Source organism: Pieris rapae, chromosome 3 (genome assembly GCF_905147795.1).
Source record: "Pieris rapae chromosome 3, ilPieRapa1.1, whole genome shotgun sequence".
Classification (NCBI taxonomy): Eukaryota; Metazoa; Arthropoda; class Insecta; order Lepidoptera; family Pieridae; genus Pieris; species Pieris rapae.
In genome coordinates this window covers 435,595-463,469 of record NC_059511.1, presented here as the reverse complement: position 1 = coordinate 463,469, position 27,875 = coordinate 435,595, and the positions used below count along the sequence as shown (strand labels likewise).

At 32.5% G+C, this 27,875-nt stretch overlaps 4 protein-coding genes across 6 annotated transcripts in view; 2 read left to right on the top strand and 2 right to left on the bottom strand.

The window, feature by feature from the left end:
• Positions 1–2,230: 2,230 nt before the first annotated feature.
• On the bottom strand, positions 2,231–3,658 carry LOC111002684 (cyclin-dependent kinases regulatory subunit). The gene is made up of 3 exons (XM_022272879.2): positions 3,382–3,658; positions 2,969–3,096; positions 2,231–2,706 (listed from the first exon to the last, which is right to left on the bottom strand). The coding sequence occupies exons 1-3, from the start codon at positions 3,438–3,440 to the stop codon at positions 2,654–2,656; spliced, it is 240 nt and encodes a 79-aa protein (XP_022128571.1). The 5' UTR covers positions 3,441–3,658; the 3' UTR covers positions 2,231–2,653.
• A 514-nt stretch (positions 3,659–4,172) lies between these two features.
• LOC111002636 (zinc finger protein 891) lies at positions 4,173–5,853 on the top strand. Of its 2 annotated transcripts, none has more exons than XM_022272803.2 (5): positions 4,173–4,512; positions 4,620–4,897; positions 4,990–5,107; positions 5,171–5,328; positions 5,501–5,853. In XM_022272803.2, exons 1-5 carry the CDS (start codon positions 4,372–4,374, stop codon positions 5,745–5,747), a joined length of 942 nt encoding a protein of 313 aa, XP_022128495.2. In that variant the 5' UTR covers positions 4,173–4,371; the 3' UTR covers positions 5,748–5,853. The 2 variants fall into 2 exon arrangements, with proteins under 2 accessions (XP_022128495.2, XP_045490668.1); XM_045634712.1 differs by having other exon boundaries at positions 5,171–5,255; positions 5,501–5,705.
• A 3,203-nt stretch (positions 5,854–9,056) lies between these two features.
• Positions 9,057–25,417, top strand: LOC111002703 (excitatory amino acid transporter 3). Of its 2 annotated transcripts, none has more exons than XM_022272900.2 (9): positions 9,057–9,200; positions 15,542–15,821; positions 16,016–16,189; positions 19,116–19,207; positions 21,151–21,334; positions 21,839–22,072; positions 22,604–22,795; positions 23,144–23,278; positions 23,673–25,417. In XM_022272900.2, the coding sequence occupies exons 2-9, from the start codon at positions 15,556–15,558 to the stop codon at positions 23,827–23,829; spliced, it is 1,434 nt and encodes a 477-aa protein (XP_022128592.2). In that variant the 5' UTR covers positions 9,057–9,200; positions 15,542–15,555; the 3' UTR covers positions 23,830–25,417. The 2 variants fall into 2 exon arrangements, with proteins under 2 accessions (XP_022128592.2, XP_022128593.2); XM_022272901.2 differs by having other exon boundaries at positions 9,059–9,204.
• A 424-nt stretch (positions 25,418–25,841) lies between these two features.
• The window catches only part of LOC111002685 (adipokinetic hormone/corazonin-related peptide receptor variant I), a 51,040-nt gene continuing 49,006 nt past the window's right edge, over positions 25,842–27,875 (bottom strand). Inside the window, exons 6-8 of the mRNA XM_022272880.2 lie at positions 27,667–27,790; positions 27,433–27,577; positions 25,842–27,303 (exon numbers count right to left, since the gene is read on the bottom strand). Coding sequence (XP_022128572.1) covers positions 27,094–27,303; positions 27,433–27,577; positions 27,667–27,790 — 479 coding nt within the window. The 3' untranslated portion in view covers positions 25,842–27,093. The remainder of the gene's footprint in view (positions 27,304–27,432; positions 27,578–27,666; positions 27,791–27,875) is intronic.

Sequence of the window (27,875 nt, the reverse complement as noted above, 5' to 3'; positions counted from 1 at the left end):
TTATTACAAAGACTCCTTTTAAAATAGTAGGGGAGCCCAAGAGGGGATTTTGGAATTTACTAAAGCGCGGCAGATTAATATACAGGGGGATACCTTGTACCCGGTTAAGTACCTCCACCAAATATGAGGCCCATATAATATAAGGCCGCCCGTAAAGGATACAGGATCAGATTAGTAAAAAAAAATTTAACATCAGACATTCTCGAGCGCGTCAGATTAAGGTAGTGTGAGTTAATCACATCCTAAAAAGTGTATATTCCACTAATCTGACGATTTGAGAGTGACGTAAAGAAAGGGGAGGGCAGCAAAGTTGTAAAAAAAACACGTCATCTTGACATTCTCGAGCGTAGCTAAATTTTTTTTTATTTTGAATGAAATAATTGAAGAATATTGAAAAATATATAATCTGACGATTTCCGCAAGACGAAATAACAAAATTTCGTCGATAAAGTTCGTGCGATAAACGCGTGCAGCTGCGTGATGCCTACATTTCCTTCGCCGCGTTTCCCTCAAAATGAGATATTTTCATGTAAATTTGAACCGATTCGGACCGATAGATTTTGAAAAATCTCAAAAAAATAACAATTTGTTTTTTTGCAATAACTTTTAAACGGCTTTATCCATCAACTTAAAAAACTAATCCACATATTTTGAGCTTGAAAAACGACGTCGATCGCCACCAAACTGGTCAAAATCGGTTGATTCGTTCGAGAGATATCGTGAACGAAAGAAAACCGAAAAAAGTGTTTCTTTCACATAACTTCGATATTTCATATCGGATTATCGTTTTTGGTGAAATTAAATAATTAGAGCTTAAAAAATGCGTCGATCGCCGTCAACCGCGGGAAATTGAAATTGCTTGATCCATTCAAAAGTTATTGGGGTTTGAAAATTTCAAAAATAGTGTTCTATGAAACTTCTATCAGACTTTCGAGCTGGGAGAGCTCAAACGCATAGAAATATTATTTCTTTGAACTCAGCAAGCTCATAAGTACAATTTTAAGCTCCCAGGAATGGAATTGCAGGGATGGCCTTTAGGGTGAACCGTTTTTCTAATATTTTTTTTGTCAGATCAGGCAAATCCCTCTAGATAATCGTCAGATTATGAGACAGTACGTTTAGAACATAAATCTGAACCATATATATCTTTATCTGACGCGCTTGAGTATTTCAAAATGCCGAATTTTTTTTGCACATTATAATTAGATAATAAATAGAGTTTGCGTCAGATCGAAATCGTCAGATTATTGAATAAGAGCTTTTTTTTTGGTGCACTTAACACCCCCTTAGAAAACCTGACGGCTCGATAATTTTTTATTTCATTTTCAACCCTTACGTACAACCATCTGCATCATGCAAATGATCAGATTAACATACGTACATTATTAAAAATACGAAGGACATTGATGCTATCAATATCTGACGCGCTCGAGTATGTCCATGCAACAGTTTTTTTTTACATATTTAAAAATCTATAGCCGCTTTCCCCACTGATGAAAATAAATATATCATATAACATTTTTTTCTTCTTATCATCTAAGCTTTGGAACCCAATAGGTCTCCACGACGCTCGAGTAAATCCCCATTTAGCATCGTGGGCTCCCCTACCAAAATAAAAGTTATCTTTGTCATTCAGAATACATTGGTACCTTGATATACAATCTAATTTGATCCATAATTGATTAATTTAAATGCAGTTACAACACCCAAAACAACACCTCAGTTGTTAAATGTTTTGTATAAGAAAACACACATTTCACAACTCAGTAGACATCATTTACTTGACCCATGATTATAACAATAAATATGATATTTTGTAATGGTACAAAAATAGAAACATGCAAAGCCTACTTATTAAAAATACTTTGAAAACAAGAGAAACAAGCTATCAGGTTGAAGTCTGATGTGGCAAATACTGTAAGTGTAGTGATTTTAGTGTGAGGTTCTTATCTCAAAGGTGCTTGCTAAAAAAATATAACTTACTCAGTTTGTCGTATCGCAAACATGTATATATCAAGGTCCCACTGTAACTCATAAATGTAATGCCTAGTTTAGAAGAACCCACCTAACATAACATAATTAACCAACAATGTTTCATATTTAATGGTCAATTTCTTTATTTTGTTAACTTTTTTATCTGTTAACCACAATGAAAAAGATTGGTTAAAATGCATGTGATCTAAAAATTTTAAGACATGAAATATTGAAAGGCAAGAGAGAAAAGCACCAGTAACATAGCACCAAACATTTATTTGTACAAAATTTGATTAAAACTAACAAACCATATTCTTAAAAGAGTGCTAAATGAGCATTACCATTGCTCAGAGAAGCTGCAATAATTATATCTTGTCAAACTAAATATAATAAATTACTGCTAAGAATGATAATTATACATTATTTATGATTTGAGTTAAAAAACTTATAAATTAATGACTTAAAATCAGGAATGAAGATCATAGTAGCTTATAACAAATTGACATATTTTTGTACTGAGAACACTGTTAAGCCTAATATGTTGGATTATGTATCTAAGTTAGCTACAAGACGAGTAATGCAGAAGTTGACCACATCAATAAACTTGCATAATTAAAAAAATTTGTTATGAGCAAACTTAAATTAATATTACATCTAGATTATTTTTGTAAATTAAAAATTAATTGTTCTGCGTTTGAGGCTTCTTTCTTCGAAACAGTAGAATATGAGGCTCTGGAAAATAATAACCTTATGTTTTATGTTGAAGAAAACTTTGTATTATACTGTCTATTATAACAGATGAATATTTTATGTCTTTCATAGCCAATTTATTATTATTTATTCAGAAATAATAAACATATATAATAATGTTTTAATTACAAATAAATGACGTGTATGTGTACTAAGAGTAAACCATGAATTAATAATTAATGCTATTATACTTTTATTATATCATAATTAATATATAGGTTAACAAGCTCTTAAAGAAATTCACCTGGCTGATGTGTCATATAGTGTACCCATCCATGGCTTTGTTGCACACCAATACTGCGCCACTCGTCCTCACTCATTAAGTGGTTTTTTGGAATAAGCTTTACCATCTCCTTTGGTAACACCACATGCCTGAAAAGAAAAAACAATAGTTAGTAACTACTTTTAACCATCTTTTTTAAGGAAAAGTAAAAATACTAATTCCACATGAAAATCATTCATCTATCGAGAAATGGCATTTCTCATTTGAAGTAGAGCAATAACATGTTATTAAGATTAAGAAACGTGTACCCATAAATGCACTATCAAAGCAAATAATGTAGTTATTTTACATATAAACTTTCTTCACTCTAGCCGTAATGTTATTAATTATACTACTCGATATAAGCTTTTGAATAATAAGTAATAAGGATATACCTGTATTCGTGATCGTCGTCATAATATTTCTCAGAATAATAAATGTCTCGAGCAGACATGTTGATCGTAAGTCTTTGTGCTCAAATATATTAGTCTAACAGTTTCCTCTCTATTTATACTATTATAACTGAGTATCTAATAAGCTTTTTCGATTTCTCAACACAATAAATATTTTAGTACTTCTATAATTGCGCAAAGAAAATTAAAACTAGGGTTATACGACGAGAATGACAATTGAAAAATTCGTTGAACTAAATTTCAAATTTGAATCTCCCGATGAAATTCCATTAACGTTTTTTATTGAGGATATGGAAAGAAGTCTTTTTGACGACTATAGTTTGACTATTTTTTTATGTATTGGAAATAAGTTTTTATTTTAAGTTTAATATTTTTTGTCGTTTATTGTAAAATGCAATATATTATATTACTATGATAGTTAAAATAAGTTTATTTATAAGCCCACAGGACTCTCTCTGATGGCAAAATTAAAAAGACGACTGAAGATTTATGTATTTTTTACTTGGGCGTTTCTATAAGAATATAAATTAATTACTGTTGTTTGAGAAGAATAAAACAATTAACAAAGATAAAAATGGGTTGTGATATATAACAAGATAGAACATGCCATAGCAGTAGTTAACACTCGGGATATTCTAAATTTATTTTTTAAACTTTTAATCTGTTTGTATATTGACAATAACTAGTCGATATCCAGAGTCTCGACTTTCGTCTGGATGTGATGTATATATACTGTATGGATTTGACGTTTATTATGAAGAATCTACAATACACCAATCAGACTCATGTTTAGGAAATATAACTTTCATACTTGCAAATTAATTATTTACAAGGAAATTTAAGGAACTGCAACTGCTGGACCTAAAATTGTAATTAAAATAAAGAAAAATTGTAATAAATGGCGTATATTCAATTACACATTATGTTCTAATATAATAAAAAGTTTATAAACAAATACACAAATAGTTAAGGATGAACGAGACTCCTGTAAATTTTGGAAATATATGCCGAATCTGTCTGCAAAGCAGCAAAACTTATTCTTTTAAAAGTTTATTTGAAAATCTACGGAATGGTACTATAAGCTCAAAGTTAATAGCAATAGCAAACATAAGCGTGAGTGAAACTGATTATAATAATTATGCATTCATCTAATTTTTAAAAATCTTTTAAATTAACACTCTGGTTAATTTTTGGTAATATTTATCATGGTTACATTACAGATAGATAAAATGGATGGGTTTTCAAAACTTATTTGTTTAAAATGTACCAAACGATTGAATAAATGCATTGAATTTATAGAATTATGTCAACAGTCAGAAAAAAAGTTTAAAGAACTAAATTCCAAGAAGCTATGCAACAAATTAAGTGAGGATAAGAAAGAATCTGTTCTGCAAGTAACACAAGATGGTACAGCGGTAAAAAACAATGAGACTTATAATAATACAAAAGCTGAAAGGCAACATCAATGTACCATATGTGGAAAATTTATGTCCTCCAGGTACTTTTTCATAAAATTGGTCTATGAAAGATATTTTAAATGGGAGCAAAATACTGAAAGAAATGATTTCCTGGTTAATTGTATTGTTACAGATATAGACTTAGAACTCATCTAGTAACACATACCAAAGAACGCCCGTTCTCATGTAATCAGTGTGATAAAAGCTTTTCATTATCAGAAACCTTGAATGTGCATAAAAGGACACACACTGTATGTATGACTTGTTATCTGAGTTTAAGTTTTTTTATTATTACATTATCTAATGTTTTTCAGGGTGAAAAACCATTTCACTGTGGAACATGTGGTAAGGGTTTTGCCCATTCAGCTGGCCTGATAGCTCATAACCGAAAGCATACTGGTCAGTTACCTTACCAGTGCCATCTTTGCCCTAAGCAATTCAGAACTATAGGCCATTTGCAATATCATATATGGTAATAAAATTTAAAATATTATCAGTGTTGTCATAGATTTTTTAAACCTCTTACTGCAAATGATGTAAATTAAACTTTTATATGGCCATTAGAGATTGTCTTTAAAATTGGTAAATAGTTTAATTCCAGATATATTACACATATTAATTTTTATCCATTTTTTGAATTTTAGTAAACATACAGGAAAACGAAATTTTGATTGTGATACATGTGGGCGTGCCTTTATCACCCGTCAAGATTTAAAGCAACATCTCATGACGCATGGTGGTGAGAAACCGCATGTTTGCTGTGTTTGTGGATTGCGTCTGAGTCGTGCCTCTAACTTACGACGTCACTTAAAACTAGCACATTCTGAAGATTCTTCTTTGTTATTTGATAAAAACAGTGTTAAAAACCCAGAATTATGCATAAAGGACTAAAATATAATTACTATTTAACTATTCACCCTATCGTTTACTGAAGGGACACAAAGTTTATTAGACCGTCCACTTTCTAAGTATAATCTGAAATAAAGTTTTATTACAAAATAAACGCGTTTAATTTTGGGACAGATATATATTATACTAGCAGACTGGCCAAGCGTTGCTGTGGCTAATGTTTTTGTTACATAGTAGTAAACTATTCAAGAGAAACGGTAGGAGAACTTATCTGAAACGTTGGTACTTTTAACACAGTGCCATCTGTTGTTTTTAAGTAAAATCAAACTGCACATGGTGTGCAAATTTGATTATATCGGTTCGTTATTTTAGGGGTCCATAGCGGACAAAAAACGTGATACGTAATTTATATATATATATATTAAGAAGATAGGTGATTAGTATTATTAATAGATTAGTGGTAACTTGAATTGTTTGAATAATTTTAAACTATCGGACGCCACCATTGTAACACAATATTGAGCAGAAGATTGGCTGGCTCTGAACATCTGATGAGATCAGACCACTGAACATAACACAAATTCCCTAAAGAACTCTCTCCAAAACCGGGTAGTGGCCGAATGGAATAGGCTTCCGGAAAGTGTAATCATTGCATCATGAACTCTTAAAACTTAATTTAATTGGATATTTTCTCCAAATCTCAAATTACGCGCGCATCAGCTTATTAAGCTGTTTGTGTATTTATATACATAATTTTTGAAATTGGTACGCTCTTTTCTTGAAGGACCCTAAGTTGTATTGGTTTGGAAATACTTCAGGTAGCTGGTTCCACATGATGGTGGTCCGCGGTTAAAACTGCCTTAAATAACGATTATCAGTAGTGGAACGATAGACGTGGAGGTGTTACGGGTATTTGACTATTTGTATTCTCCCCCAACATTCTATGAAGAAATTTAGCTGCAGCTTATCCGAACACTCACGATGGTTAATGTTGTAGAAGAAGCAGAAATACCCCACATCTGCACAAAGGCGCAACGCCAAAATATCAAGCCGCTCGGAAAGAGGTTGGTAGTTGACGATTCGATCTAGCCTCTGCCTAGCTCTGCCCATAGATTTGTAAAGATCAGTGTGTGGAATATTACCAGCCAAGGGACCTCGGCGAAGACCGTACTGATAAGTGAGAACTGCTAATCAGCTGGTGGCCCTCTCGATACCGCAGTAGCTGGCCATTAATAATTGTTTCCAATATTTTGGAAGACAATGGAGGTAATAGCTGTTGGGCGATAGTGAGATGATCAGATCTATCGCCTTTTTTATCGGGATCGGGTATGCTGAAAGACCGCTTTCAGCACTTGGGACAGTACCAAGCGACTAAGCACTGTTAACATTCCAAAAATATGCAAAATATAAATTATACCTAAGAAAATCTAAGAATTCGATTGTAGTAGATTTGGCGATCTCCAGACTAAATTTATTACTCTCTGGCTCGTTGAACTGTATTGCTACGGTGCTAGTAGAAATAGACTTTCGCACGGAAATTGAAAATAGCCTTGTTCTGAATATTAAATAGAATGCAACATCATAACGCAGAACAATTAATAATGCACATAAAATCGACCTCAAATGCAAACAATTGAAACATCCTATGACTTTATTTGTGACGGTATCGGTTACATCGGTTTAAATTTATATACGAGTGTGCGTCCGTGACTTTTTTTTATATAAAACTAGCTTTCCCGGCGAACCTCGTTCCACGTATGTGTCAATGAGTGAGCAGTTTTAGAGAATTTCATTTACTAAATTAAATTTGAACAAACACATCGACCGGACCAATTTAATTTTAAAAATTATTAATTACGTAAACTAACTGTCGCGTTTTATGTTACTTTTCAGGGTTTTTAAGATTTATTATTCAAAATATCATTTTTCAATACTTATTCCGGACGATGGCAAACTAAAGTAATTTCTTGGACACATTCTAAGGACATTCTAAATCGTATCCTAAAATACATACACGTACTTAAGTATAATCATTAGTAAATAACATACAATGATACAGGAAAACATAAAACGAGCAACTTTAATATTCTATTGTATGTTTCAAAGGTATTTTTTTTAAGTAAAATTCGACTATATATATTGAAAATAATACTTATAGGTAACACAATACGAATAGTAATTAATTAACGAGTTCTACGTTAACACTGTAACCACAAAGTGTAGACGCGCTACGATCTGATGTGGACCGGCCGATGACTACGAAACACTACGACAAACCATTGCTACGCATTTTTACACACCTACACACACTTGTATGTACTTCAACTGTTAGCCATTACATTACCAGTAGTATTTATTTATTTATTTTAAACAAAAAAAACAACAGAAAAAAAACAGAAAATCATTTATTGAAATAGGTAACATAATGTACACTTATGAACGTCAAAAAATAAATAAATATTCATTAAATGATTCTAATTTTTTTTACTTCGCTACCATAATATACATAACTATACATATAAAAAAAACAAAAAGTAATTAAGTATAATTTAAGTTAAGTATAAGCTATTAGGCAACGGGTGGCCTTATCGCTAATAAGCGATTTCTACCAGGCAACCCTAATATGGAACAATAAAAAAAGAACACCTACACCTAAAGTACAAAAAGTGCTTAAAATTAAGAAAAAGAAACTCAAAATAACATGTAACTATAACTAAAATGAAATGCAATAAAATGTAAAGGAAAAAATATAAATAATATTATGTATAGACATGTAAAAGCTCTGCGAAAGGTTAATAGACTCACAATTAAAATATAAAAGGATATGGAACAGATATGGTAATTCATTGGCAGGCATAAAAAATACACTTAACAAATTCTCGTAACTGCCATAGATTAAACATTATTATTACACTGATATTTTTGTGTTTGCTTTATTGGTTAGTTTTAGGCACACGTGTATCAAGCACAAATGTACATTTCTTCAGGATCTTAAATTCCGGTCTCAATACGATGTTGCACTCCATCATATGAGCCAACGTTTATATGGCGGCACAGCCGGGGTTCGAATACCCGTTCGAGGGTTCATTTATTCATAGTAATAACAAAAATAAACACAGATTTGACTATAATGGTAAATACGTCTTTCATAATTGTATACCACAACTAAATCATAAATGCATTATATATTATCCACGCAACGCGTTTCAATCTTTAGCCGGATTTCCGGTTGTTTTGCAACAAAAAACTCTCAACATGCGTCAAAATTGTTAAGAGTGCGTTGAGAGTTCCATATCGGAGGGATCGCAGATCAATCGTCACTCCCTATAGTCTGTACCTCCAGGATCAGGATCAAATTGGCATCAGTCAACTCCCGACTGCCGGAGGAAGCGCACGCGGTGAAAAAAAAGTAGCGCGAAGTAATGCTGTGAACATTTTGTGTTATTAACGTGATAATCGCAATACGAGTGCATTTAGAAGATTTACTACTGTTTTGTAAGTACGTTTTCGTTATTGGGTATCTAGATAATATGGAATAATAAAGAAGCTGGAATGATAAATCTGTAGTCAATCGACACCTGTCGATTGTAGTGAATAAAGAGATTTTTGCGGGAGTATTGTGTCGTACAACGTAGTTTGTACATACACTTTGCCGAGATGTTTTGCAAGGATTTCAGTTCTTGTCATGTAATTAAAACACATATTTAATTAAATTTTATAAAATAAAGCATACAGAAATAGAAAAATAAAAGGGAAAGCAACTAGCAGACTTATCGCTTTCGAGTGATTTCTTCCAGGCAACCAAATATTTTATTTATTTATTTTTTACTTATCAGTATTCCTACAGCTACTTTTTATACAATATCTAAACAATTACATTATACACAAAAGCCAAAGACGGAATACACATTCAAACATAAACATAATAAATAGTTTATAAAACACCGTTAAGAATTACCCTACTTTTACAAAAAAATAATATATATTACTTATATTTAAATAAATATAATTAATATATAAAACTGAACACAGAGCAAGTTAAGTTTTGTCGAGAATCGAGAAAAATTATCATAGGTCTCAATGATCTTTAAGTCTTCTGTAGCTTAAACAATTACTTTACCAAAAAGTTTTATCTAGTATTACTATAAGCTATAAACACTATATACAATATAATTTGTAAAGTATTAAACTTTATATTTCATTGTTTGTATTTTTTAAGAATACGATACTCTTGATCGCATGGGGTATTGATTAAATGAAATATTTTTGACGGTTACTGTAAAGGTGAAAAAAAATTACGATGTGAGTAACTCCTATATTTGTATAATAAACCATAATATAACATACGTGTAGACTCTCTAACATAATTAACTTCAAACAAAGACTAAGAAAGAAAGAGCAAGCCGTCGTCGAATTATTTTTTGAAGGGTTTAAGCTCAAACTCAAAATATCTTTATTCATATAGGTAAACATGTACTCTTATGAACGTCAAAAAAAAACAAATTAAATTTATATTTACAACCAGTTCGCAAGTCAAGTGGCGTAGAGCGGGTAATAAGAACTGGCTTTTATTAATAAAGGTGCTAAAATTTTAATATGCAATCATTTTGCAACATGTGAATGAAAAATTACTCGTCGGCTAAATTGAAGGGTTATTAAGATTTCTTTTTTTGATGTTTGAATTTGAATGGTCACAAAACACAATAATCGAGTATATGATAACTGGACAATGTTTTTTTTTCATCATGCCACGACATTACGCAATAAGTTAATAAAAAACATTTTTTTCGGATTGACTGAGCAAAATACAGCTCTTGAATACATTATTAAATTGGTCGTCGGAAAACCCTTCTTCACGTGTCACTTCAAAAAGTAGCCTGATAGACTTGTTCCGAATCATGACGGATATATGATTTGCAGGATAAATCTACTTGACATAAATAGTCATCCATATTTATCTAAGTACTATTTATATACCTTTAAATGTGGTTATAGTTTCACGAGGTTGGAAGTTTTGATTGTGATTTATTTGCTTGTTTCTAGATCATATTTATTTATCTTATAAAAAACACGTAGATTTAATTTGTGTTTGTAAAATAATTATTAGTTTTAAAATTGATTAACAATTTCTTTTACGAATCATATATATTTAATTTAAGGTTTCCTGAGGTTCTTAAATTAAAATTTAAAACATTAAAATTAAGAAACTTTAAAGTTTATTTCTTTCATTAAATAAATATGTTTTTTACTGGATATTTCAATATACGTTACAGACAAATAGTGTTTTTACTAGATTATTTTTAATTAAATAGGCTGCTTAACATCTATCCTCTCACCGATACGATGTAACTACACTTTACCCACACACTTACTCATGCACTACTCTTGTACTCACTCAGGTGTGATGATAACGGTTCAAAAAAGAAAAATAAAAAGGAAACGGTTAAAAAAAATAGGTTAAATAATGTAATTAAGTTTGTTATGGAAGAGCTGGGAACCCTAACACAGGTATTTTTACTTAAAAGGGTTTCCAAATCTTACACTTTGAAAAGAAAATGTACTTAAAATGAATAAAGACTTTTTATTATTATTATTAATATATAATTCACATAGCATGAGACAATGAATTAGAAATTATTGAATAAAACACATACACATTATACAGAGATATTTCGCGTCGCCTAGGACGGAAGTGCTTGTTATACAAATTACATTTGCCATGCTTTATCATCATTTGTTCATGTATAGTACTAGTACGAGCTTAGTCAAGAGGTTATTATCTTATTCGGACCTTAGCAACGCCGTCTACAATTATTGCTTAGCAAACGGTTCGAACTATTATATCTTTAAAGTTTTACACTGGGACTCTTCATACTTTTTAAAAAAAATTCTTAATACGTAACGAAATGATCTGGCTTTAAGTTTAGACATTATCATTTTCCTCACTAATATTATATATACATAATACAACTACAGTTTACTCTCAAAAGTAGGGTAAATCTGTAAAAAATATATAACGACGGCACGTTTAAAATGTTTACAACTTTAATTTTAAGAGCAGGAAAGTTTTAAAAGCAAACTTTCAATATTAGAAACAAACATAAATTATTATTACTATATAATAGTATATAATTTAGAAACGTAATTTTATTTGCACAAGATATGTACATAGGTAGAAGGTGCATGGATATCTACGGGAGATAAAGATGAGTAATATTTATAGAGAAGAAATTTAAAAGACTTACCAATGAGTTATATAGTCTACTAGCAGACTCGGCCAAGCGTTGCTGTGGCTAAGGTTTTTGTTATATTACATAGTAGTAAATTAATCAAGGGAAACCGTAGGAGAACTTATGTGAAACGTTGGTACCACGACACGGACCTAAACTAAACTACCTTTAACTCAGCGCCATCTGTTAGAATTGTATCAAATAATAAACAAATGTTAATGTTATCGTAATTTTAGTAAGGATGCCTATTTTTTTTGAAAATGAAATATAGCCTATGTCACTCAGGAATGATGTAGCTTTCCAACAGTGAAAGAATTTTTCAAATCTGCCAAGTAGTTTCGGAGCCTATTCAATTCATACAAACAAACAAAAAATCAAACCTTTCCTCTTTATAATATTAGTATAGATAGTTATAAAAATTAATCTATCGATGTTTTATACATAAAAGTAATACTATCCGCCGCCAAATAATAAATAAAATTGTTTGGAAATTAACTATATTATATTAACGAACATTATTTACAGTTTAGTTTTTTACTGTTTGTATATCGTAGATTAAACAAAAATAATTTTAGCCGTATGGCAAAGATTTTCAAAGTATTATATTGTTAATGTTTTATTGTATTCATTTAATCCCTTATTTAGGTCGATGGGTCTTTAGAAACGGAACAAGTAGAGATTATGAAATAAAAGCCTTTTGGTACCAGATCTAGACATTAGTTGGACGAACATGTCTGTTATTCAAATCTAACACATTTCTAAAGTAAAATTTAGGTAATATTCTTAAATTTAGATGCAGTTGTATTTTTAAAGTGATGGCTTATTTAAAACAGTCCTATAAAGATAATTCAATTCAAATTTCTTTATTAAAGTAGCCTTATGATTATTTACAATCTGGAAACGTAAGCAACTTTAAGAAATTGAATCAAGGTCATTACCACTGACCCACCCATATTTCGGTAGTGCTAATAATCGCTGGAAACATCGAGTGTACACTTCCAGCCAGGTGACTATGCACTAGATTGGTGTGCGTGTGACCGAGGGGAGCGATCGGTTACACTAAATAAGATATCCGCGTCGGCATCCGCACAGGGAGACTCCCACGTGTTGTTAATGGATAGTGAAATTTGTGCAACTTGCCAAATTGGCAAGATTTGTACTGGCACGCCTGAGTGCGTCTCATGAAAGTAAGCATTCATTCGTTCAATTTCGTTTAACTGTTGCACTTGAGCAATACATTGGTATAGTTCGTTCTCAAGACAAAACTTTTAGGCAGCCAAAAAAAAGATTTCTGTAGATCTATAGTTAGACATGCAATAAAAAAATCTACATAAATTTTGAGTTATAATTCTGAAATACTTATAAAAAGCTATGTATTTTATTTGTTATTTTTTAAGTATCATATGCCAGCAATGGTGGAGACCTGAAAACAATGTATCAAGCATGAAGTCAGCCAGAGCTACATGTGATTTATAGTATATTTCATTACAAGTGCGGAAAGCCTGTCATTGCAACGAGTCCGACGAATGTCTACCCGAGCCGAGGCGCAGCCGAAGGTGAGGGTTGACAGTCGGAACAAGTTGCAATGACGGTTCCGCACGTGTACTGAACGACTATTTTTAATACAGTTGCGAAAAAATTAAGCAATTTTATTAAACTATTTGCTTTTTTTCTCTTCTGTCTACGGAATAAATTCGTTGCACGTAGATATGTAGCGACTTATATGTTTCCGGTAAATTGTTCTCCAAAGCATTTTGTGCAATTATACTGAGTTCGGGTGGTATTCATTCAAATAAAATATCGTCGAAATTACTCATTTTGTGTAACAAATACCATCGCCAACCATCAAAGAATATGAGCAAAGCTTTTTTTTTTCTTTTCTTCACCCATTCTGGGTAGGCAAAGGGAACTTGGCCCATACAGCCAATTCTTCAGTAGACTATTTTTATTGAAAGAAAAGCAAATCTAACTCTTTGAATCCAATCATAAAATCTGATATTGAAACAAATTAAGTAGTAGTTTCTTTTTAAAATATTTGCATGAATCATAAAAACTTCTGTGATTTTTTTAGTAAAAACTTCATGGTTGGTTTTTTCTTTTTAATATTTTTTTATTGATATGAAATAAAAGAAACCTAACCTAACTTATTGAATCCAATTATTAGTAAACTTTTTAGAAATACGTATTTGTATATATTATAAAAATCTTTTTAATATTTTTCTAATTGATATAAAATGAAAAGAAACCTAACCGAACTTATTGAATCCAATTATTATATAATATTTAGAAATCATATATCATAAAAACTTCTATGAATCTTTTTAATAAAACCTTCGTGGTTGGTTTTTTCTTTTTAATAGACATTGTTTTGACAGTTGGCAAAGAAAACGCACGAGTGCGGGAAAGGCAAAGAAAAAGCACGAGTGTGTAATAGTCCTCTTTCCGAACGCTATACCTCCCTGCAATATGCCACTTTTTGAGCAACTGTATTAAAAAATACATTTTTCTATATTATGTGAAATACTTGTTGTATCTTGGTAAATCTCGGTCTCACAATGTTAAATTTCTTGTCTAATTAATGTTTTTCGTGGTGGTCTTACATTGGCATCAAAGTATTATCAAAACATAATGTTTTAATGTCAGGTTGTGGGCAATTTTCCAACTGCCGAGCTATAATTATTAATTGTGCTAGAGTCACTACAGGTCACATACTTGTCAAGTGCATCATCATAATATCATGTAACAGGGATTTCTATTATTGTAATTGTGAAATATACAGAAAGTATACAGTATTTATGATGTAAACCTGCATAGTAATGATAAAAATTAAAAATTTATAAGTATAAAGTTAAAACAAATATAAAAAGTTTTGTTCTCGTGTCAGTACCTCTAAAACTGGCAGCATTTTCTCGCTGTATTCCGACTTATTCCATGAGCGAGGAAATCCCCAGTTCTGCTGTCAGCCATACTACATACTAGGCGCTTAATTAGATCTTTAATTAGCGAATGTGCAATTGTACACCACGGCCATAGAGCTCTAGTCTAGTTTACTGCAAAGGGAACAACCAAAGTTGGAGGATATTCGAGCCGTTTATCATTTTCTATCTGCTCTGCGGCCGCGCAAGCTTGTCCGATTAAAGAGGCTAATGTGTCGACACAAGTAGCATTTCATACTAAGCCCCTCTCATTCAAGTGATCAGAGAATCCCATACGGCTGCTTGTCATTGTATCTAGCAATGTCTGTTGACTCCAAATTGACTGAAACATCGTCGTTGAAGACGATAGATCTATTACTGCGAGAAGATAGATTTTTATCGCTGCGTTGTTTATATTTAATCAAATATGCTTAAGATATAATCTACAATAGAGATTATAACATGTTCGTCATTCTCTAACGGGTAGGTGATTTCCTAGGTACTCTTTCTTTCCTTAGCTTAATCGTCAACTAATCAGGAAAATTTCGTATCGGAGTTGCACACTTATACAAATGTATGGGTATAAGTAGAGACTGTTTATCACTTATAGATCATTCTACTAACATACTACCATTATTAAATCTCAATTAAATATTTGATTAAGTTAGTATAACGTGACTTTTATTTCCAGAACCGGTGTCAAAGATGCCGCTCCAGATAAGAAGAGAGGGCGTGGTCTCCTTCCTCCGGGAGAACCTCCTCACGTTACTGACAATCATTGGAGTTGTGGCCGGAACTCTTCTTGGTTGGGGATTGAGAGCTACAGGGTATGAATGGACACGACGAGAGGTTATGTACTTCCAATATCCTGGAGAGCTATTTCTCAGGATGCTAAAATGCCTGATTGTGCCTTTGCTGGTTTCATCGATTGTGTCTGCTATCGGGTCTTTGGATCTCAGCTTATCGGGCAAGTAAGTTGTGTTTGCATAGATATCCGCATACTTTTCGCATTTAAGTATAAATCCGGATTTGGGACACTGTGATTTGCTTTGAAAAGAGTATAAGACTTATCAAGTAACACATGATATGGGATAGGGCTATGTCTTAAGCCATGATTCATCAAGAATGATCTAGGATTATGGAATTCTACTCTTTAACGTTCCAGAGTTGGTCTGCGGGCGATTATCTACTACATGACAACGACATTCTGCGCAGTGGTGCTGGGAATAGCGCTCGTCACCACTATAAAACCTGGCCAAGACCCGGATTATTTACCTGCTACCACGAAAGTAATTTCCAAGGACGCATTGACGGCTGACAGTATTCTTGATTTAATACGGTATGTACGGCCATTACTAACTAATAGGTTCACTTTTTAACTATATGAAGAGGTTTCTTTGATATGGCATGATTTAATTCGAATGCGCTGCCTTCTACCATAAAACGTTTTGACGAATGTTTGCTCTCGATCATAAAGGCAAGATGCCTTTAATAATCGTGAGCAAACATTACTACTAAATATTAGTATTCGATTGCGAAGAGATATAGGGTTTTCTTCAAAGATGAGCGTTTTAATTCTTAATAGGCCGGCAACGCACTTGCGGGCCCTCTGGCATTGAGTGCCGATGCGTGCGCGGTGGGCGGCGGTGTCATCAGATAAGCCTGCTGCCCGTTTGCCCATAGTTCTTAAAAAAATACTTATCAATATAAAAACATGATTGTTCACTCAAAGATCGCGTATGCAAGTAAATAGACTTGCGTATAATCCTCATTTAAACACGCCAATTGACCAGATGAAATTTCATACTCAATTTATTAACCATTTGTACCTCTAACAATGAAATCGAAAACAATTATACCGAACATGTTTATGTAATAAATTTTATTTACGTATTTTTTGTATAATTAATAAATATCTTCAATAACAAATCTTTCAATGAAATTTCAAAAACTAATCTGTTTATTCACGAAAAGCTATAAATTGGTTCGGCTGAAAAGTTAGAAGGCGAACATAGAAGTAATCTTTTAAATCTAATTTGCTATATTTATTTTAAATATTGTAGAATTGTTTGATGATTTGCTTTTTTTTAAAAAGGGTACCGAGAGTTTTTTACGCCGGCTTTTTCCTTTGGCCAACACCCTCTGTCTTCTTTACCGATGAGTAGGGATACCAACAGGCTCGAATTTAATGACGTGGAATAAGTGATACCATGATGATCCTATTCCAAAATAAACGTATTTTATTTTTATTTTATATAGTATGTATCACAGTATAGTAAGATCTTTGTGACTTGTGTTTCGCGAATACAGGTTTATATGGCGAGTCTATTAATAGGAAAGTCAGAGGCGTGCATCATTATTTATATTGTCAGTTTATTGTGTTAGTGAGTCGTCAGGTGACAACAAGTTTAAGATTAGCCTCTGGGGGATCTTTATTGGATGACGACCTGCATCAATTTGCTTCAGTCTCTAGGGATATTTTTGGCTTCATATATATAGCGCGGATTGCTCTTAAACTATTATAAAACGCTATAGTTTAATTTAATTTTAATGAGGCGAACTATAATATACATAGATACATACATAGTCGTACACATACATAGTAACATTGAAATCAAAATTAATAATTGACAATAAGAATTGCTTTAAGTCTAGAATCGGCTGTTGCTGATATCATTTGACGCTATAGATTTGTTGTACGTAAGACAAAGTAGATAAAGTAATTATTTCAATATTCGTTATCTAATACAATATCGTATGTTTAACAAGAATCCAGTGGTGTTACTTTTTAGCATCTACGATATTATACTATAGACGAGGTGATCAATAGCCTGTGTCCGATACTTGTAAACTATATTAATTCCTTTCACATGTCATGTTATACAATGCTTCACTATACCTCCATTAATGATGTTTATTTTGACATCATTTGACAATTAAAAAAACTAAAATAGACTATAATTATAACACTTACATAGACATAACTTCAACAATTACAAAATAAAACAATAACTAACCTTAAAAAAGAATAACTGGATAATAATTAATATTAATATAATTGTTATAATACATGTACAATCTATTATTGCTTCGAACGCTTGACATTGAGTCTGAAAAGAAAAAGTATAATAACTGTACAAAGAAGCTAACATTATTTAAAAGAAATAACAGCTAAAGAAAAAAATCCATATTGAAACATCTAAAATCAACACTGCTAAAAGCAGTCCAGTATTAGGAACTTAACAAATGGCGCGACATTGTTTTTGTATAAAGACACAGTCTCTTCGTTTGTGTAGAGTAGTTTATCTTAATGGAACCGGAAGGGAACTCAGGCCATTCATCGTGTGGGGCCAAGTGCGTTTAAAAGATTTGCCCTTCGAACTCGGGTCTAGGTGCCGATTCCTTTATTACTATAGTAATAGTGGCCCTACACGTTTATAATCTATGATGTTTTTGTCATACAGAATGATAAATCGAACAATATATGTATACCGTCTAAAGCTGTTGTACATGTTTTTAATATTAAGATTTAAGACAGGTGTTTATCAGCACCTTACATGGTCAAACCTTACATGGTCTACGCCTGCCTATAATAGGTATATATAGCTGAGTAGTGACCAGTATGGCTTTCGTCAAAGACACTTTTTAATGCCACAGCCAGAATTGGAATACGAGGGAAAGGATAAATTAGCCTCCAAGAAGCATGTTTGCCGCGAACAACAACAATGTGGTGCCCACTGCAGTATTTCCGAACTTATTCGACGAAGAACCCTAAGTACTTAAAGAAAAGAGCGTAAAGGCCAGCAACGCACTAGCGAGGCATCTGTCGTTAGGAGTGAAGTGTGGATTATAATAATAATAAGTCTTATTATTATAAGATTATATTTTTGTTATTTTCATTAAATGGTTGTTATTAATTTTGTAAATAATCAGACAGCATACATAACAATAGACATATAATACAATAAAAATAAAATTTATTTATTATGGAATATAAGATATATCATACAGTATCACTTATTCCAGGTCATTAAATTCATCTGTAAGCATCCCTACTTATCGGCAAAGAAGACAGAGGGTGTAGGCCCAGATAAAAAGCCGAAGTAAAAAAACTCTCGGTACTCTTTTAAAATACCAAATCATAATACAAAATGACTAAGTCAAACAACAGTTATTTTAAATCAATAAGTCATAATATAATTATAATAACATCTCAGCGTTCACAAATGCGAGTTTAATATCAAATTAAATTAAATTATTTTCAGAAACGTTTTCCCTGAAAACATAGTTGAAGCTACGATAGCCTCATATCGCACAAAGCTCACCTACGATGTAAATGACACTAGAGCAATTAAAGGTAAGATCAAATCAATCGTCACTTGTAATAACATTCGATTATTTACAAAAAAAGTCATAATTCAATCAATCATAATTTTTTCATGGTTCTAAATTTTACCATGTTTACTCAAACTCAAAATAACTTTATTCGTATAGGTAAATAAGTACAATTATGAATGTCAAAAAAGAAGTTAAATTATTTATGAATTTACATTAACTACCAGTTCACAAGTCAAGGTCGTAGAGCGGGTAAGAAGAACTGGCAAGAAACTTTCCTTTTAACTGCTAGGATATAAATATTGGTTAAATTTATAAAAAGCTTTATTGATTAATTTACGTTTAACGAGGGCTTTGAATTTATTTCGTAATAATTCTCTAATATCGCTGGGAGTTTGTTGTAAAAACGAATACAATTTCCATGTAAGGAGTGGTTTATCTTCTAGAGCCTGGTTGGTATGTAGTTACGTATCGTAATTGGCCTGTTTTCAAGCCGCTATGGGGCTTCAAACATTCGTATTTTAGTCATATAGAAAATTGAAAATTTTTAAGTACAAAGCACCTGTGCAGTGGCGTAGCTAGGGGGACAAGGGCCCTGGTGCATAGGGAAAGAATCGGGCCCTCCTCCTCCCCTCTTTCCGCGCAGTTTGAACTAATATTGGCCTTCAAAATTATTGATAAGAATAAGAACAGAAAACAGTAAGTGAACTTATCCCTAGTAGGCTAAATCCATACGTCGTCTCTATTAGGATCTCCATGTGTTTAATAGAAGAAAAAGGGAATAAATAAACAACGACGCACATGACAATATAGAGTATTTATTATACAGATGAGATTAATTAATGGAAAAAACAGAATTTTTAACAGAATTCCCCGCCCAATTCACAATCTCTTGCGCGCTTTAATTTTTGCGAATTCGTCTATAATTTCACTCAAATCCAAGTTTGATGCCGCCTCATTTTCTATTGCAATTAACGATAAATGTCGGAGGCGATCTTGTCGAATGCTGTTTCTTAAATAATTTTTTATAATCTTCAGTTTAGTGAAAGATCTTTCTGCTGCCGCGGAAGTAACAGGAATTGTATGAAACAGTAGCATCGCTGTATACACTTCCGTAAGGTCACATTCGAGCACGCCAAATTTTTTTATAATTTCTTTGCAAAGCTGGCGAATAGACCACGTCTCCATCAATTGAGGGAGAATCAGATGATATACATTAAGAAATTGGAGCGGAAATTGGGTCCAATTATATCGCAATATTTCTTCTGAAAGTGATCACATTTCTCGAGTAAAATCGTTTCATTCCAGCTAAGCAAGTTTTTTGGAACAAAGAACTAAACAATCCAGTGTAACTGTTAAAATCTCAGTTTGGACAGGAAAATTCTCTGTTCCACTGTAAAATGAAGTGGGTACCCCGTTGTTTAAGCAGTTTACACTGCGATATTTACTGTTTCTTTTTGTCCGTGTAGTAGCTCATTGTTTTCAAAGCTGAGGTTTGAGGGCCCCTGAGCTCCGGGGCCCTGGTGCACTGCACCACCTGGCCCTATGATAGCTACGCCACTGCACCTGTGTAAAGTGCATCATTTAAGTCGTCTGAGAGCTCACTCATGTCGACTTAAGTTCCAAATGGTCAATGTAGGAGTTAATGATCCTTTTCAGCCTCATTTTCTTGAGAAATGTGGAGGCTTTTAATGAATGCTTTGTCATGTAGCGAAATGTATGGGTTTACAATGGCCTAATAATTGACAGATACATACTATTTCATTTGTGGCATGCACTAGATGTAGGATTAATATCAATTTATTTTGAAATAAATGACGTATTATTCAGTATTGTTATAGTCTTATATAAGAGATTCTTTCTATTAATTTGCGAAATCTTTAAACCTTGATTAGATCTATAAAAATTAAAACCAACCTTGGTCACTTTGGTAATTTTATCATTTATTTTTGTTTTTTTTTCTAGGTCAACTGGAGACTTACAAAATAGAGAGTTACTACCAGAAAGGCAGTAATGTCTTAGGTCTAGTGGCATTCAGCATAGTGCTGGGCATCACTCTTGGTAAAATGGGAGAGAAGAGTCGACCGTTGCAAAATTTCTTCCATACACTCTCGGAGGCCATGATGATAATTACCGGATGGGTTATTTGGTAAGAACCATTTATCCTTAAAAGAACATATAACTGTAAATGTAAATAATGTATACCTTCTCTTTGGTACTCTTAATTTATTTATTTTATATTTGTGGGTTTATATATTGATATTGAACGATTTTAGAATTTTGAAACTGTAGATATTAGCAGCCTGTTCTTCCCGGGTCTGGGGTTCCCAGAACCCCAATGGGGTAAGTAGCAGTGACTTTTTCAACTGTTGAAGTTTACTTTTAGGGCGAATCATTAACCATTTGTACTGATTCGATAGTTCACGTGCGTATCTGTATGTTTCACGCTATATATATATATATATATATAATAAAATATATATAATATAATAAAAGGAGATAAATTAACATACATTTTACTTAAGTAACATTACTGAACTTTTAGAAGTTCTGATCTCACATTCTCTTTCACAGTTAAGATTACACATTTTAATTTCATCAAGAATTTTTCGACTTTCAGGTATTTAATGACGGTAGATTATCATATTTACAGGCTCTCACCTCTCGGAGTTTTCTTCCTTGTGACAGCGAAGATCATGGAGATTGAGTCATTCTCTGACCTCGTGGGAAGACTTGGCCTCTACTTTATGACGGTGTTACTGGGTCTCTTCCTTCACGGCTTTGGGACTTTGAGTATTCTCTTCGTGTTGGCCACAAAGAAGCTGCCTTGCAGATACATTGCGAAGATGGGACAAGTTATGGCCACTGCGTTTGGAACTGCATCAAGGTAGTTATTTATACTAGAAACCATTTAATTCTGGTTGAAGTGCAACGTTGAAGTTTTAACATTTCACTTCTTATATAATTTTGAATTAAATTTTCCTAACACCTAAAAAGCTATTCTTGAGAAGGGTTTAAGTTGTTTGTAATTGGCCTATTACCTACTTCAACATCTTTTGATATTTCAAGACTAACACACAACAACACCATTCTGAAGAGCCTGTCTCTCTATTTAAAGTCATGCCAATTTATTATTATTAATTATTTTATAGTAAAAAATTAATAATAATAAATTCATAATTCATCAAAAATCATCATTTGTGAAGGTCAACTTGAACGAAATGTTGAACACGCTTGGTCTGACTAAAGCGAACCAAAGAGACTCAACCAGCTTTAATATTTTCTGATAATTTTTCCAAAAATACATTTAACAGGTGACGTTTAACTCTAGTCGTGTATTTTAAGTTTATCGAGTATTTTGAATTTATCGAAAATTCTTATGTGAATGCGGGATTAATTCATTCTTGAATATTTTCAGTTCAGCAACAATGCCAATAACGATAGGCTGCTGTGATGATATGGGTCTGGACCCACGCATCACGCGCTTCGTGATCCCCATCGGAGCCACCATTAACATGGATGGCACGGCCCTGTATGAGGCAGTCGCTGCAATATTTATCGCACAACTTAGGAAAATCGATATGTCATTCGGCAAGATTGTAGCCGTCAGGTACGTGTCACATTAAGAAATATTAACCTCGAATAATTGTTGAATATTTTTATCTCTGCAAATAAATGTATGAGAACATTAAATGGCACAGACAAGCAATCATAGATTTAAAGCAAAACAAAAAGAAAGTACATATTGGTCTGCAACGTGTGTAAACTTATTATAAAAACTGTTTTAGTCACGAGTATCAAAAGTTTACTAAGCTTAATGAGTATTTTGTGACTTAGTATTTAAGTAATTTCTTCGCGTGAATTTAGGAATCGAACCTTAGTCAAAATTATATTCAGCAATTCCAACAAAAATATTGGAGGCTTTTGTTAAGAAAATTCTGAACTGTATTTTTTGTAGTATAACGGCAACAGCGGCTAGTATAGGCGCAGCTGGAATCCCGCAGGCAGGCCTCGTTACCATGGTGATGGTGTTGGATACTGTTGGTCTTCCAGCCGAAGACATCTCTCTAATTTTTGCAGTTGATTGGCTATTGTAAGTAATGTTTACGTGATGCTGTAGCTTCTAGGTTTAATTCACGTTAAACTGAATCTTCAGGCCAATTCTTCCTTGTGTCTCTATCCTTCCATGTAACATAATTGTTCTTATATTAGCTGTGTTACATAGTTGAGTTTATAAGCTGTTAAGCTCACCCTAAACCAAATCGCAACTTAGAGTAAAAGAAAACGCTGTGTGTAAAATAAGTATATTTATACTCGTTAGAAGTTATACTTCTTAGGTGTGATAACATAAAAATCTTTTTATCTTATTCTTTTCTTCAATAGAAAAAAAGGTATTTAATACATTGAAAGGTTTATTATAACGCATTATCTAGTGATATTTATTATGAAATAATATGGGTTCTATAACCGAAATCTCTTAATTACAGAGATCGATTCCGAACTACAATCAACGTGGTATGCGATGCTTTGGGCGCTATTATCGTAACGTCACTGTCTCAAGCAGATATAGAAAAATGCCGTGTACAAAGCGAAAGGGAAGGGCCGGGGCACGAGCTCAGTGATCTTGAAAAGGGCGAACATTAACAAACTTTTTGTAACGTCCGTAGCGATATTTTTCACAACATAATGACCAAACGAAAATAAATATATAACAATAACATAAGTCATGACCCCGAACTTGATTGAAAGTAATTTAAGTATCATCAAAAGAGCAGAATATTTTTGCGTCGATTTAAGAAACACTGTTATGCAAGGGAGAACATTAGGTCCCTCAAGATTTCAGTTGTTATTCAATGTGGCTACAATAGTTTCAATACAATTTTATGAATTCAAATTGAGGATATCTGAATATTAACATTATTGTACGTCACATTCTCTATTTGGGAAGTTCAAACCATACTGTTAAAACCATTTACAAACTAATAACGACATTGTTCATGACAATTAGAACTAGATTTGTTTAGTTCCAGCATTTAGCTATTACATACTTTAGAAATGTATACTTAGCCCTTTGTTAAGCCATAATAGTAGTCTCGATGTTGATTATAGTAGGTGTTCACAGAATTGTTGTTTTCAGTTTTATTTCTTTTATTATTTGTTAATTTTCTTTTAATGCAAATCGTTTATTTTTTACTGATTCCGTTTTTGATATAAGTTTTATTAATTATTTTCAAGTATGAACATATCATAAAAATTATTGATTAATTATCGGCTATTAATTTTGTTTAGTTGATTTAAGGTCAAGTGTTATAAGAACTTAGAAGTAGAATGGCTTACAATTTGACTGCATGGGATTTTCAACTCTAAAAATGGTAATACATACTACATTCATATGAAAAATTATTTTTCCACTTGTGAATAATTCTACTAGTATATTCACTTACCTTTGTGTGAATGTATTTATTTGTGCGCCTGGTAAGTACATTTTGTTAATTAAGGATTGTGTATACAGTACCAAATACTAGCTGTAAATTAGACTATAGTAATTGAAATTTGCAGTTGCATTCCATTTTATATTAGCCCGGATATTATTTCCCGGAACGTAAAAGATATAGGTATGTATAATCATAATTATTAGGTTTAATCTAGAATAGGAAAAAACCGCACAGTGAAAACATATAGTGTAGCTATTATTTAACTTACTGGTTTCATTAGAATTTCCAAAGATAATTATAACTTTCTCTTGCTCAGGATATTTAGCAATTGTATAATCTTACGGAGCAAAATGCTAATGCGGTAATGTAAGACACAACCCGCAACAATTTGCTTTTTCCAAAGCAGCCAGTATCTTTATCACCAACGAAATCCACCAAGAAGGTTACATACCTAACCAAATTGCTATTTTGGCTATTATGATTGTCATTTGTCAAAATACCGCAGAAAATATGTTTTTTTTTGTATACGTAACATGATAATGTATAAATGTGTTATGTTCTCTACGTAAGATGTTTAATGATGTGCCAAAATCAATGTTTTATGTATTTTAAATACAATAAAGTTTTAACATATATCTAGTCTATTTCGGAGATTCATTTTGTTCACCATTACGGTAATTTGTGCTTAGCACGACTATGTTGGTTAAATTATCAATGTTGAGTCATGAATGCAGATATTATATTGGTGTACTATGTGGTGTTTTATTGTTAATGTTTATTAATAAATAGTTATATGAGTTCAATGTCTTTTATTTATAGGTTAACGGGGTCCATATACTCACTGACTGACTCACTGTCAATTAAATAAATATATAGATATTGTGATTAGTAGACACAATATCTAATCTACACTGCGTTTATGACTTTATTCTTAGCGCACGTTGCAATTTAATAATAATAGTTTAGATTGAATTGGGTTGAAAAAAAAATATAGCCAATTAAGCATAACACTTTTCACCCCCAAACGGGCTGGTTTTTACATACCAGAAGTGTCTTTTCAAATTCTTAATTTGTTACTAAATAGAACTTTATATAAATGGAGAAATACTGCCAGAAACGTAATCCATTAGTAGCTTTAAATTAATTACATTAATTTTAAAGAATTAAGCCCAAAACATTGGATAATATATTTACAAAATATATCAATGTGGATTTAAATAAAAACAATTATTTTTTAATTAGTTTTATTTAAACTAAACTGTAAAATTATTTTTATGATTTATAACTTTCATAGCCTCACAGCCGATAATAACACTAAACTTAAAAAAAAACTTGACTAACGGTTATATTTATTTACCACTTTCCACTCTCTTGGAACTTTGTCAGTCTGTTACATAAAAATATATCGCATTTTATAGGAATGTATTGAGTATTATTGGTTATAGTCGTTATTATATGAGATAAAATGTATTCATAAAAGCATAGACTCAACATGTCAGCCGTACTTAGCCATTAAATAAGTTATCTTTAACCGCTGATCAAAAAATCTGGATAATCCATGGTGTTTGTTAAAATTTATTCTTATTTTTTCATGTAGTGTGTTTTATTTACTAAGAAGCATCTGTCAATATATATAATATATATAGGCTATTGTATGGTTAAACTTAACTGTTTTTGTTATAATTAATAACTCTAAGTACGGCTGTAAATAAAAAAAGTAACAGGAATGTCCTATTTTGTTACATTATTCTCCATATTCGTTTATATACATAGGCCTTTGAATTCACTAAAAAGGCACATTGGTATAACATATATACACGAACTTACAAATATATTTTCGAGACTTGTTCCACAACATATACTTTAAAGCTCTCAAATCAAATTGTTTATTTACATTCATGTTTGAAGTGTCTAAAGACTATCTATTCTATTTACAATAACTTATATAAAGCATGCTAGTACAAGTCATTTGGTTGCTTTGTTTCGTAATGCTAAGTTCACGGCAAATAAGTTGGCCATTTTTAGGATTATTTCTACTAAAAGTCCATGCCGGTCCTCACCCGACATATAATATTTCCAATTGTAAAACCTGAGTGATGAGAGTGATCACATGAATGCGTTCTGCATTTACACGAGGACATGAGTATAAGTATTTTTGTAAAAATGAATGTTAAGATGATCTTTTGACGTGACAACGTCTAATAAATCGATGAACACCGGATTCGAGCACGAAAAAGTATGACTCATCGTCCCGTTCCGCTTATAGTCCCGTTACGCTGATTGTACGCTTGTGCCGCATCTATCTCTCTTTCAATCGATTTGCCTATGCATCCGAGGATTCACTCCTTCTTGGTATCGATACAAAATAGTAATAATTTAAGAAGTATTTGTTAAAACGTTGTCACGTTAAACTATCGTACCGTAACCGGCTTTATAGACAACCATTCTTATTTTAAATTAAACTTTAAAATTTTTAAACAACACCATTTATCTGGTTATTGTTATTCATATGTTTCTGGGAGCCGTTTGGTATCACAAAACTCCGCGCGGAGTCTCGCCGGTTATGTCTATCGCTGTGTATTGAGCATCGGGCTCTGGCGAGGGTAGCAGCAGATATTTCCATGGAGTCACCGTGAGGGAATCTGGAACCTCGTCTCATGCAACCACCTCGATTTCGGGCATGCTGAAAATGACAAGATTTCTCAATTATTTTATGTGAATGTGTGTGTAACACAGTTTGTGATAGGCCATGTATAAAAAGTGATAATTTCTCTAAAGTGATAGGCCAATAGCAGTAGGGATTGTTACTCACAGGGCCACTTCGCCAACTCCAGCGATTTCTGTTAAACACACCGTAGACAATAGGGTTCGCGCACGAATTCGTACAGGAAAATAACCACATGGCTTTCTGGAATGCTGGATCCAGGTGGTTTACTATGTCCTTATCTATCCAATACCTGAAAGTCAAGAAATAAAATAGCAAATAAACACTTCTGTTTGTGAGCCTAAAAAAGTATATCGGTGGACGTGCTTTACAAGGACCAACCACAAGCAATAGCAGTAGTAAGGCGACCAACAAGTGAAGAACACTAGTACGATCGTAACCGACATCTTTAGTGTGCGCGCTCTTGCTCTTCCAAGAATGCCAACACCGCTGCGTCGCATTTTATCTGAAACATTTTAAATTAAGAAATAAAACTTAATAATCAATCAGAATTATAAATAATATTTTCATAAAAAAGAAATAAATAACTT

Coding starts and splice junctions, on each gene's coding strand:
- LOC111002684 (XM_022272879.2), bottom strand. CDS start 3,440: ATGTCTGCTCGAGACATTTATTATTCTGAGAAATATTATGACGACGAT. Junction 3,097..3,381: donor GACGACGATCACGAATACAG/GTATATCCTTAT, acceptor TTTTCTTTTCAG/GCATGTGGTGTTACCAAAGG. Junction 2,707..2,968: donor CTATATGACACATCAGCCAG/GTGAATTTCTTT, acceptor ATTATTTTCCAG/AGCCTCATATTCTACTGTTT.
- LOC111002636 (XM_022272803.2), top strand. CDS start 4,372: ATGAACGAGACTCCTGTAAATTTTGGAAATATATGCCGAATCTGTCTG. Junction 4,513..4,619: donor TAGCAATAGCAAACATAAGC/GTGAGTGAAACT, acceptor GTTACATTACAG/ATAGATAAAATGGATGGGTT. Junction 5,108..5,170: donor TGCATAAAAGGACACACACT/GTATGTATGACT, acceptor AATGTTTTTCAG/GGTGAAAAACCATTTCACTG.
- LOC111002703 (XM_022272900.2), top strand. CDS start 15,556: ATGCCGCTCCAGATAAGAAGAGAGGGCGTGGTCTCCTTCCTCCGGGAG. Junction 22,073..22,603: donor GCGTTTGGAACTGCATCAAG/GTAGTTATTTAT, acceptor GAATATTTTCAG/TTCAGCAACAATGCCAATAA. Junction 23,279..23,672: donor TTTGCAGTTGATTGGCTATT/GTAAGTAATGTT, acceptor TCTTAATTACAG/AGATCGATTCCGAACTACAA.